Source organism: Ictalurus furcatus, chromosome 24, assembly GCF_023375685.1.
Source record: "Ictalurus furcatus strain D&B chromosome 24, Billie_1.0, whole genome shotgun sequence".
Lineage (NCBI taxonomy): Eukaryota > Metazoa > Chordata > Actinopteri > Siluriformes > Ictaluridae > Ictalurus > Ictalurus furcatus.
In genome coordinates, this window is record NC_071278.1 from 11052273 (window position 1) to 11065723 (window position 13451).

The window sequence follows — 13451 nt, forward strand, 5'->3', positions numbered from 1 at the left end:
TGGCCAAGCTTTGAGAGATATGATGAGGCTTTTCACTTCCTAATACAGACCATGTAAGATTTACAAATATCTTATATATTGTGTAGGTATTACTGTAGAACCTATACCACCATGGAGAAACTTCCTGGATGTTTTGCTATAATATAGGGATAGATGTATGGGACATATTATAGTACATTTCACACAGCTACTAGTTTTGTCTAGTTTGGAAACAGACCGTCGTCCCAGATCTGCCCGCTCTTTCAGTGTGTGCCTTTCTTAGGATAATAGTAGAACTTGCACTAAATTGAAGTTGCAGTGATTCAGATGGGATTTCTCAGGAGTGAAGGACTTTGCGTGGCTTCATAAGTAATCCCACCCGTGAATCCCATATGCCTTCCTTCGAACACAGACTCCACTTAACCACTCATTTCAAGTTGAGAAGGTGTCCAGGGATAATCCAAGTGGATTTGCATTTAATATTATGTTATAAGCTCTTGTGAAGTGCATGTCAGGTAGGTTTTATTTTCTCAATGAACACCCTCACCCTAGGGAGCAGCTAAGTAGACAAGAAGAAATGTGTGTTTCATGGATCCTTGGATGTTTTGTTGTTGTTAGGAATATCATCGTTCGTTGTTTTTGGAGTCTGTTTTTTCTCTTGTTCAGACTGCCTGTCTCTCACTGGTTTTAATTCAAGCCATCAGTGCTTGTTTCCAGGCCTGTCTACAGTTAGACAGGCCTCAGGAGGATAAGATAGAGCTGGAAAGTCTGGGAGAAGCAGACTGAAAGAGAAAAGGGAATGAGACAGGAGGTGCCCAGGAAGATTGGTTAGGAATTTGTTTTTGACTTTGTTGATTAATGGTAGATGCTGCTGTAGGTCACTGATGCATATTCCTGGGCTTTCAGGCTATCTGGTGTTAATGTCTTTATGGTGGGACAATAGAGTTATCTTAAAAGCACCTTCCCTGATAATAAAACCAAATGCATCTGAGAGGAACGATGGTTGGCAGGTGGTAGGGTACCAAATCTCCAATCATATAGCACATACTGCATCAGACTGTTTACATTAAGGCGAGACACAGCAGGCATTTTTTGTGCATACTGGTCAATTTTCAGATTTTGGTATACAGGTGCATCTCAAAAAATTTGAATATCGTGGAAAAGTGGAACTTTCATATATTATAGATTCGTTACACATAAAGTGAAATATTTCAAGCCTTTTTTTGCTTTAATCTCTAGGAATCGTCTGCACTTGAGAACTGACCCGATAGCTCTGGATTGCAAGGATGAACATTTGCATTAAAAAGTTAAAAAGTGCTCTTCAGCGGCTTTCAAATGAGACCAGCCATGTGCCTCTGCAATCTGTGTTGACCAAGAAAGAAGCCGCAGAAAACGGGCATTTTAGTCGACTTTGGAACTCTATTTCAACCTAAAATGATATCTCTGATGTTGCCACAAAGCTCGTTTGAGCTCGTTTCCAGTTGATCATTTTCAATGTCCTCAAGTCAGAGACTTTGTTTAATCAATCAATCACTTGAGCCCAGCTGCCGTGGCCAATTTATACGCAGTGTGTACACTCCCAGCTGTCTATTCTACGCATACTGGCATCGGTTATTGTTTCTCATTTTTGAACACCATAGTGGTAACACCATAGAGGCACAATTTACCACCAGCATGTATAACAGACAAAGTGTGCTCTTTTTAATATTTGAACTCTCTGGGTTAAACCTAATGTTGGTTAGGTTAGCAAAGTAGTTCCGTCATGGAACTCTGTATAAATGAGCACTTGTTGGCAAATGATGCATTATTACATCACTATCAATACATCACAATGGTACAACACATAAAACAGCTTTGGGACAATGTCCATTGTTAAAAGCGCTATACAAAAAAATCTGAACTGAATAAAACAGTTCTTAAAGTTTGATACATCTTTTCAAACTTTATTTGTATCTTCTTACTCTATGCATACTAATTAGTGGGTTGTACAGTATGTTCAGGATGGTAGTATCTCATTTGAAATGAGTTTTTTAGGCTAAACGAACAACATCCCCACTCACATCTTTAGTATTCCAAATGGACTACATAAAAACTATAGGAATTTTGTAATTTATTTGTTTATTTATTTACTTTTTAATTCAGAGGTCTTGACGTCACTGAATGCCCTCCGGCACCATGTGGGTAATGTGTGATGAACTGTAATAGTATTAATGGCACAGGCTTGAATTTAAGCTAAAAGGTTAGATGGAGCGATAGAAATGACAGCGTGACTATGTTTCGCTTGGGTACAATCGGGCGGTGTGTTTCTGCCCTTAGAAGAGAGGTCAGAAAGCTGCAGTAGAGATGCTCACTCAGTATGTTTGAATGTTCGACAATCCGTGTTTCAGAGCAGAGGTTGTGTGTATGTGTGTGTACGTGCTATGGCTTGATGATGAACAATGCCAGATGGGGATTTCATAATGAAGCTGTCATGGAAGAGTGCAGGCAGTTCGAAAAATTGGACAGATGGACAGACACATGAGTCAGCCCAAAGCACAGCTGGACTCTAAACCTGTGTGAGCTGAAGCCTTTTGGAGAAGTTAAGGTATACTTCTTGAACTGCTAAACTGGAACTAACAAGTTAATGGGTTTGCCGATAGAAAACAGATGAGGATCTGCCAGAGAAGTTTGGTGTCTGCATGGTCACAAGGTTAGTGAGTGATTCACTAGTTAATGACTTACACCTGGGAAACGGTTCATCAGTGCTACAACCCTTAACCCCTAACTGTTGTGAATTGACCTTGTATTCCCTTTCCTATCACGTCTGGATATGCAAATTCCTATCTGGCCTATCTAGATCTGGTTAATCTATGATGAATTTGAGCACTTTGTATAGGATTGTTCCTTCTGAGGTGCCTTCATCCAGCCAGTTTTTTAAGACAGCATATACACTATAGGGTCAAATGTTTATGGACACCAGACCATCACACCCATATGTGGTTCCTCCCCAAACTGTTGCCACAAAGTTGGAAGCATAGAGGTGTCTAGAATGTCTTTCTATGTTGTAACATTACAATTTTACTTCATTGAAATTAAGAGGCCCAAACCTGTTCCAGCATGACAATGCCCCTGTGCACAAAGCTAGGTCAAGATTTGGAGTGGAAGAACTCGAGTGTCTTGCACAGAGCCCTGACCTCAACCCCACTGAACACCCAGACTGCACCCCATGGCTTCCTCGCTCGACATTGGTGCCAGACCTCACTAATGATGTTCAACAAGCACATATGGGTGTGATGGTCAGTTGTCCACAAACTTTTGGCAATATAGTGCATTCTTGGCTATCCTACATATTCCATAATCTTGTGAATCAGCAATCTGTGTATTAAAAATAATGGTGAAAGAAAGTCAAGAGAGCAATTTTTGTGCAAAATTATCTGTATTGTTTTGATGAGAAATAGCTGGCATAGTCACAGAACATTCATTCTGTTTCCCCTAACAATACTTTATTCCATCTGTCCTAACAGAGTTTTGGAACTTCCATCCATTGGGACTTTGGGAATACCACCACGCCTATCTCAGTAACTTGGCAACGTGGTGATGTACTGTATACTGCTTTCAAAACATGTCTCAAACCCTTTCCTTACACACACCTTCATAGCTTTCAAAGAACTTCCTTCTAAGACAGCATGAGACAACATAGGCATCAAGATATCTATATAGCTGCCTTCTGGTTCTAAACAACAAAACTGTGTTTGAAACATCTCCTACTCACTATTGCTGGCATTGGAAAATCTGAAGCACTTCATATAACAGAGAATAAGAGATTGAAGTAAAGAAGTTTGTTTACTACAATTAGTTACAGATCGATTTCCACAGTTACCGATTAGCTTCATCTGATGATGATTATTCTCCGGTCTGTTTAAAAGTCACTTGAAATCAGTCTCAACTTGCTTTTACAAAATACGTTTGAGCTTTGTTCTAGATCATCCCTGAGATTTCTCTAAAAACAACATGTTGATAACACGTACAGTACCCTCTTTATATTGGGACGCTTGGTAAATTTGAGCAAAGAAGGCTGTGAAAAATTGTCTTCATTGTTTAACCTTTTGATCTTTTGTTAAAAAGATCTTCCAGCAAGACAATGATCCAAAACATGCATCAAAATCAACACAAAAATGGTTTACTGACCACAAAATCAAGATCCTGCCATGTCCATCCCAGTCCCCTGACTTGAAACCCATAGAAAACCTATGGGGTGAACTGAAGAGCATTGAATTTGCATTTGATCGCCGTTCATGGGAACTCTCAATAGGCGCTCCAAAGTAGTGTCGATGCAAGTGAAGGAAGCCTATCAGAGAGATGGCAATTACTTTTGATCCTGTGAAAATGGAGGGACTCTGTAAAAAAAAAAAAAAATGGCTGTAATTCCTAAACGGTTAATGCAGTATTTTTGTTCAACCCCTTGAATTAAAGCTTAAGTCTACACAATCAATCAAATCTTGATTGTGTCATTTTAGATCCATTGTGGTGGAGTACAAAGGGAAAATTCCAAAGAACTGTCTCACTGTTCAAATACTTATGGACCTGACTGTATGTGTGGATAGGATCTCTTCATTGTTCATTTTGCACTGGGCCTTAATTTGCTTTCTATTCTGCACTAAACTCCTTCAAAGACATGGCTCCTCAACGTCTAAGTGTATCATGTTACACTGAGCATTAATACGCTCGTTTAGGCTTATGGATCATCGCGCTGACAATACTGGATCAGTGGATTTGCAGTTATTCATAAAGGTAGAGACCTTCAGATCAGGATTGGAATTTAAACCCAAACTTGCAGTTGTTCGAGCAGAATCAGAACCTTACAGCTCTGGGGTTTAGTTGGTGAACCATTTTTACACGCATAATAGCAGAAAAATAACTTTTTCAAAATAATATAGAAGCTAGAAGTCTCCAAACATCCTCAACTTTTGTGAAGTCTCTCAAAAGGCAGTCATGCAGTATCTAATACTCAGGTGCAGAGCTACCACGACGTTCTGTTGCACAAGTATCACCGCTCGTGTGATTGTTTACATATTTCACACATTGTGTAAAGCTCAGATATGTTTCTAAAACGCATCGATTTTCCTTATAGAAGTCTGCTATTGTCAAAACATACTATAAAGATGAAAGGCTGAGGTTTACAGTTACAGTAAGATCAACAGAGCTGGTAGGCCTGGCGAGCTGGGAAGTTCTGGAGAAGGTGCCATAGCTCCATGTGGGGGATTAATAGGATTTCTCCTCTTATGTCCAAGCCAAACAATTAATCTCACTCCAGGGAGCTGGAAATCAAGATCGGTTTATTTTGCATGAGGATTATTTACATTGACTCAGATGAGAAGCAGAGACATTGCCTTCTGGATTAGGCCACAGAAGAAGGGTTACGACAGAGCATTGGTTTTTTTGGACCATATTTTTTTAGATTTGATATTTTGAATGTTATAGGAAACGTTATTTGAAGTGGCAGCCAGCAAATCTATTATTCATCCCAAAAGATGGTGTATGTATAAAATTCTCCATGGAGACGTTTAGGGAGAATTCAGGAGAATGCTAAAGGATGCATATTGAAGTGGAGGAAACGTGTCATGGAGAATGAAAACAAAAGGAGTTTATTCATCATTGTTGCGTACGGTTCAATCAGATGGTAAAACAAGCGCATGCAAATTCCGTAAATTTCCTTATTCGGTGATTTCTTCTTTGGTAAATTTGTATGAAAAAAAAATGCTCCATTTGTAGTTAATCAGTATCAGCAGCAAGATCATCAATAAATATAGCAAGTATCATAAACAGAGTAGTACAAGTAATAACAATATATAAATACAGTAAAAATCCATCCATTTTCCATACAGCTTATCCTACACAGTCACAGGGGACTCTGGAGCCTATCCCAGAGACCTCTGGGCACAAGGTGGGGGGCAACCTGGACTGGATTCCAACCCATCGCAGGGCACAATCACACACACTCACACACTACAGACAATTTGGAAATGCCAATCAACCTACAACACATCTCTTTGGACTGGGGGAGGAAACTGGGATTGCTGGAGGAAACCCCACAAGCACGACACTAAACACTAAACAGACACAATTTTATTGAGTTAAGGTGGGGTGCACCCTGGATGGGGTGCCAATCCATCGCAGGGCGCAATCACACAGCCATTTGTACACATTCACACACCCATTCGTATACTACAGACACTTTGGACACGTCATGCAGCCTACCATGCATGTCTTTGGACTGGGGGAGGAAACCGGAGGAAACCCCCACAGCACGGGGAGAGCATGCAAACTCCACACACACAGGGAAATTACGGGAAGTTAGATATATTATAAATTAGATTTATGAGAGTATATGAGAGGGTGCCCCATACACTTATGACACATAAGAGACTAGTGGGCAGGAGCTTGCATATATGCAGCGGAGTCCAGTTCACCAATTCATCAATTGTTTCTCGAATCAGACAGTCATTCATATATCATTCCGGCTACTCAAATCTGTGCTCATTTCTAAGCAACTTTCAGGCATTTTCAGGGTTAATATGTCTAAGAACTTTTATAATATTAGTCTTAACAGTTAGGACTGTCTTCGAGACATTGCTACCCTATATCTGTGCATACATTATCTATAAGTTAGTCGCTCTTAATACCATCACTGCTTCTTATATCTAGATTTTAAGATGTTGTTTTTTTTCTGTTCACTTATATTTTTGGAGCTCTGGGCTCTACGTTTTGCCTCAAGAGCTTTTTCCTTTGGCTGACCTTCCATTTGTTTGTGTGACTTGGTCGTGGAAGAGAACTTTTAATTGGTTCATGTTTCAGAAGACCTTCCGTGCACAGTTTATTTCAAAACAAGCTACAGCGATATGGATCACCACTGGCGAGGGAGGGGTTATGGCTTCCTCCAACTCTTTTCTTACTAGCTCTCTGCTTGGCTCTGCTTAATCATCCTTTCCCTTTTCTCACTCAGGGAATACCCAATGGCACAGCTTGAGCATGCTACGCTAAAGCTGATGAGTGTGGCCCATTACTCCACGGTCATGTGCTTTCCCACACTTGTAGAGGGGTTGTCAGTCCTGAGCTATGGTTTTGGGGGATGGGGAGGCAATTTTATATACTGCTCTCTCTCTCTCTCTCTCTCTCTCTCTCTTTTGTATGGAGTGGAGGAGGGGTGGGTGAGAAAATTATCAAAACGTAAGGACTCCCTAAACAGTGCTTTACACCAGTGTTAACATTTGAGGTTGTGTCATTCTTGCTGAGAAGAGGAGTAGATGTACACATATGGGCATGGCGTACCGGACGTAACCACTCAGCATGCCGCAGGGCTTCGACCTCAGCTAGAGCTCCGAGCTGCAGCATTAACGTCCGAAGACAGCCCGGGATTTTTATTATTGCGAGAGAGCAAAGAATGTTTTTATTCTGTGTGCATGTTTCAAGGAGGGGATTGATAAAAGCTACAGGCACTACTATCAGATATCTGCTTGATTTCCTGTCTGCGCTGTACTAGGCCCTGATGGTTGGTGTGTGTGTGTGTGTGTGTGTGTGTGTGTGTGTGTGTGTGAGAGAGAGTGAGAGAGAGAGGGTGGGTTGGTGGGTTGTGGGGTGCGGGGTGTTTGGTGTGGGCCTACAGCTTGTAACTGCGGGAATGGCGCTGTCTCATTAAACCTCTGTTCTCATACACAGCTGTTTCCTGTTGGGAATATGGACCAGGTCAGGGTGTGTGACACAGTCACACACACATACACACACAAACATGGCTGGCTCTGATAGACAATGCTCAGTGAAATACCAAGGTCACAATATCTAACACGGTGAAAAAAACCTCAGGAAATAAAGCTCAACACTAATTTTATTTAGCTTGTGCATTTGCAGTCTGGGTACTGAAAGGTTTTGCAAGCCTTTTTTTTTTTTGGGAACGGAGGCAGGGGGTGGCGGGGTGGAGTGGAAACTTCAAAGTTGCGCAACAAAAATGAATCATCACAGTAGATGATAATAAGGGTGCTTGTGTGCTGAGACATTGCTGACACATTCTGGCTGTTATCTGCCTTCTGTTTTGTTGTATAAACTATAGGAAGAATGATAATGCTTCTGTCATTAAACCTATGATAGAACATGTCATGGCCATAGAGGTCTTTAAACCGGCTGTTGCAACGGTTCCAGCTAGAGTTCTGTAATTTATGTTATAGAATAACATGAACCTTTAAAACGTGTTACTGAAACAAAACAAAGAAGAATCTCATTGTTCAGGCTGAACATTCGGATGGTGTGTGCTTGCTGCGTGTAGGTCCCGTTCTTCTCATTTCAGTTTCTACTATTTGGCAGTACATTGGAGAAGTGTTTAGCAAAATTCAGACAAAGATAGGAACATCCTGTTAGTTCAAGACTTTCCATTCCAAAATTAGACCAAGTTTATTGTGCATCTTTGTTTTTTTTTCTCTCTCTCAGAGATTAGGGGACTTTTAAATAAAAATAAAGAACAATGAAAGAAGGGTTAATTATTTTTGCTCCATTGGTGCATGCGCATGTTGTTTAGGGTTTTGAGTCAGAAAGGTAATTTTGCAACTTTGGGGTGGTAACAATAATGGAGTCACATCACTCCACCATCGATTCTTTTCCTGTAGCTGCATGCCCGGTCATATTTTTATACATTACTTATTACATATTCAACTGAATGCAAATTAAATCAGTGACTAATAGTTATTTAATTCAATAATTGTTGTAGTAAGAAAAAAAAAGCGGGGGGGGGGGGGGCACAGTGTTTTAGTGGTTAGCATGTTTGCTTCACGCCTCCAGGGGTGGGGCTTCGATTATTCCCACCACCACCCTGTGTGCGTGGAGTTTGCATTTTCCTCCCGTGCTTCGGGGGTTTCATCAGATTACTCCAGTTTCAGTCCAAAGACATGTGCTGTAGGCCGATTGGCATTTCCAAATTGTCCGTAGTGTGTGAGTGGGTGAGTGAGTGTGTGTGCAGTTGTGCCCTGCGATTGGTTGGCACTCTGTCCAGGGTTCTGGACTCGTGCCCAGAATCCCCTGGGATAGGCTCCAGGCTCCCCGTGACCCTGTGTAGGATAAGTGGTACAGAAAATGGATGGGTGGACTGAACTGATCTCATTCTGAAAGTGCGAAGAACTATTTAAACTGCTTTGAAACTGTCTAGTTACCTCTTCTACTGCACCTTTTAAAATGTTTTGGTGGTCATCATTTTTTTACAGAGTGAATCAGTGAAGTATTTCCTGGACAACTTGGATCGGATCGGACAACTGGTGAGTCATGACACCTTCAGTGCTTTAGTAAATAGTCCTCTCGGATCTTTTCCAGTGCACTTGCAGCAACATATTTTTCTGGTTCTGGTTATTGTCAGACAGTGCTGATGTTCTGAGAAGTCAAAATGGCCTCTGTTAGTGTGTAGTTCTGTATACCGGTTAGGACCGGTGTAAAACTGATATGGGCAGGACCATGAGCTCATGATGGAGCAACACCACTTACTTTGAGATGACTGATCAATGATGTTTAGAAGAAGCCATAATGAGGCACCAAATTTTCTTCGAGGTGAAGTAATCTGGTGCTATAGAGATGAAAATATCATCAAAATGTATTCATATTGATGAGTAAATACAGCCACTATGGCTTTACTAAGCTGTTGTCACCTATAAAGGCTACTGCTGGTAAGATTATTAGCTTTCCATGCAGGAATAGGAAGGATGTGCAGCATTAGAGACCACACATAGGTATTTCTGTGAAAACAGCAGATTTGAGTAGATTGTTAGATATTGCTAGAGCTTTTTTTGTTGATTAAGATTAATGTATAACTTAATCATTGCTGTGGTGAAGTTTTCAATAAGGAGTTTATTTAACGTTTAAATTTTCCTGCCACAGGAAAAAGTCTTCAGGACATGAGGACCGTTTATAGATGTTATAACATACACGAAGTGATAACAGGAACTGATTTGTTTCGCATTAAATGTAACTAAAAACAGATAAAAGTATGACGTGTGATTTGTTAATAAATTCAAAAACTGCACTTGTTGGTAAATTGCTATAGTATAAGAGGAATAAAAACACTTCCAGGCATGCAGTCACTGGAAAACCATGTCATTGTTGATTATTTTCCTATAACAGCATGTCCGGAAGTGCTTTTTTCCTTACTTAATAATAATACATGCTATTTATTTGTTTTCTAAGTGTCGTGAGAGGCTTGTTCATGGACGATACATGATCATCTGTGATGTCCGTTGTGTTAAATTGTGATGGTTTTGTGTCATTTTTATTCTAGGTAATGCTACCTAGAATTAAAATTAGCTTTCATGATCAGAGTAGCTAAAAGATCTCTGTAAAATCATTTTACTGGTGTAGGAATGGACGTAGTGCTCCTGATTCAATATTACAGCGATATGTATTTGCGACATTATTACAAAATGTTCGCTTTTTGCTGAAAAAGTGCATTTTTCACATGGAGTACTTGCATTGCTTTTAGTAATAGTGTATATATGTTAGGATTATGCTGCATTCGTGGAGCCTTCGTGGTAAATTGCAAGTTGTAATGTCATCATTTCCCACCTCGGCACGTTCAGCATGAGAAGCAGGGGGAAAAAACATGAACGCCTCTGCGAAATGTGTCTTTTTGTTTGCTCTGTCACTTTAAGCGCACTTTTACAGTAACAGTTATTGGTTTTGTTCTACTATAATGGACTGAAAAAGTCCAGGCAACATTTTGTACTGAATTTGCAACACAGTAGATACAGCAGACAAGCGCGGGTAGCTTAGCAACAAACTAGCCAGCTAAAGTTAGTGATAACGCTAATGTTGATGTTTACCATTGCAAAACAGTGATTAGTAAGGTCAAAGTTCTAGATTTAACCAAGTACTGTGTCTGTATAGTAAGTGATCTAAAGCCAGTACTGCTCTAAGCTAATTTAAAAGTAGAGAAGGCGGACTTTACACTGTTCACAGTGTGAGCGGCCATGTTGATTTGACTTCTCTCTGTAAACAGAGTTTGAAGGAACTGGTAGTTGAGAAGACTATCCCAAACTAATGAGCTGAAATTAGAAAGTTTTCGGTGACTTTTACCGGGTGTAGGTGGGAAATTAGAAGATGCAAGTTCACCTCAGATGCAGCATTATAATTTGCTCAGTTAGAATTTGTTGAGGAAATGCATTGTGGGTGTAGCCTCACTGATGGAAAAATTGTGTCAAATTGCTTATTTATTTATTTTTACTTGTAACTTAAAACCTTGTGCTAATTTTGCTACATAATCCATACATATCATATGTGCTTAATTACCAGTTCATGGCTTGCTAAATAGTAGTAAAACGCTGCTGCTGAGCTATGCAAACTGTGTATTACTTTTTAATCCTCCTTTTTAAAATTTTTTATGTGTGTGTGTCTTAAAAAGAGTTACCTCCCAAGTCTTCAGGACATCCTACTGGCCCGGAAGGCCACCAAGGGCATAGTGGAGCATGACTTCATCATCAAAAAGATCCCCTTCAAGATGGTGGACGTAGGCGGTCAGCGCTCCCAGAGGCAGAAGTGGTTCCAGTGCTTTGACGGCATCACGTCCATCCTCTTCATGGTCTCATCCAGCGAGTATGACCAAGTGCTGATGGAGGACCGGCACACAAACCGCCTGGTCGAGTCGATGAACATTTTCGAGACCATCGTCAACAACAAGCTCTTCTCCAATGTCTCAATAATCCTATTCCTCAACAAGATGGACCTGCTGATGGAAAAAGTGGCCAAGGTGAGCATTAGCAAGCACTTCCCCGACTTCCGCGGAGACCCGCAGCGACTGGAGGACGTACAGAACTACCTGGTGCAGTGCTTCAAGCGCAAGCGCCGCAACCGCAGCAAACCGCTGTTCCATCACTTCACCACAGCCATCGACACGGAGAACATCCGCTTCGTCTTCCACGCCGTCAAGGACACCATTCTGCAGGAGAACCTGAAAGACATCATGCTGCAGTGACTGAGAAACACGTCAGAGAACTTGACCACTGTAATTCTTACCACTGTGAGATGAGACTGCCTTCCTCACACCATTTCTACACAATCAGATGAACAGATAGATGCAGTAGACAGTTGTGCGTTACTGATTTATTGTCAGCTGATTGCGAAATAGACTCGTGTATGTGCTTTTGGCCCACTATGTACCACTATGTATAAGATGAGGCATCTGGGAACTGTGATTCGAAACTGTAGCACATGTATATGAGCATATCTGATGGAAAATAACACTGAGCTTTTGTGCGTTTGTGTGTATATGTGTATGTGTGCGTGCGTGTTTTGTGCAAGTGATAGACGAGCAAGAAAGAAAGTCTCACAGCATTGGCTTGCCGAGTCCTCCCAGAGTCGACTCATTGTATAAAAAGACAAAGCGCTGGAGTTAGTCATCAGAAAGTGAAATGAATTACTGACTTCCTGTCTGCTCCTAACCACGGCTGATCTAAGTGTCTTCCTCTGAAATAGATAAAGTCGGGGACTTCGGGGTGAAGCCGTCTGACGGCGCTCTTTGTCCCTGATTCGAAATGGCTGAAAAGGAAAAACTTATTCTTCTTTATTGTAAACAAAGTTTGAACATCTCTTTACGGTTGTTTTTTTGCTATTTCTTCACGGATGAAACTCTAAGCACTTCTGTTTCAAACCGGTTCAACAAAGAACACCCAAAAACTGATCTTCTGCACTAACATGTGAGTTTGAGCCCTTGATTTTTTTTTCCATATCTGCAGTGGCAGTTTTGTATCCAAACCTAAGCAGATCCTTAAGAAGTATTTCATTTGAATTAAGCTGGAGATTTGTACAAAGACATAAATGGATATTTTGTACCTAGATTTACATGCCTTTTTTTTTTTTAGACACTTTAACAATTCCTACCACTTATAACTCTTTCTGGGTCAGAAGTACTTTTGATAGTCGGTGTCAGATCACTGGTAATGTTTTCGTTTTTTTTTTCTTTTTCCAACGTCACTAACTTCACATGAGAGAGATGATGGTGATAGTGTCTTGAAATTTCTGCACTACGTGTGTGCTTTATATTTTTGTTATGTTACGTAGACGTTTTTCTGCGTTTTAATGGTTCGTGCTGTGTATTACGTTTTTATCTGACTAATCAGGAGGAGAATGGGTCCGAGCAGGATTCTAGAAAAGGCGTGTGATCTCGGAGGAGGTGAAGTATTTCTCCCACAGCTCTGACAGAAAACAACACTGATCTCATTTGACCAGCAGAGTTTCAGAGCTCCCCCACTACTAGAACACTATGAACTCCCAGGGGGCTTCGCAAACGTTGAGAAATCAGTAATGCAGCCGGATTGATTTTTTTTTCCATGGCTGCTTTTTTTCCCCCCTTCAGGCAGAGTGTGCTGACTCATGCACTCTGCAGAAACAGATCGACTCCTCCAAAGAAGTCGTCTTTCACACCCAGGTGTTGCTTTGTCGCATGCTAGTTCTGCATTGAGTTTTGCAAAGGC

At 40.8% G+C, this 13451-nt stretch overlaps 1 protein-coding gene across 1 annotated transcript in view; it reads left to right on the forward strand.

Moving 5' to 3' along the window:
- gna12a (guanine nucleotide binding protein (G protein) alpha 12a) overlaps window positions 1–12815 on the forward strand; it is a 39861-nt gene extending 27046 nt beyond the window's left edge. Inside the window, exons 3-4 of the mRNA XM_053612324.1 lie at window positions 9204–9254; window positions 11384–12815. Of these exons, the coding sequence (XP_053468299.1) occupies window positions 9204–9254; window positions 11384–11953 (621 nt within the window). The 3' untranslated portion in view covers window positions 11954–12815. The remainder of the gene's footprint in view (window positions 1–9203; window positions 9255–11383) is intronic.
- The last annotated feature ends 636 nt before the right edge of the window (window positions 12816–13451 follow it).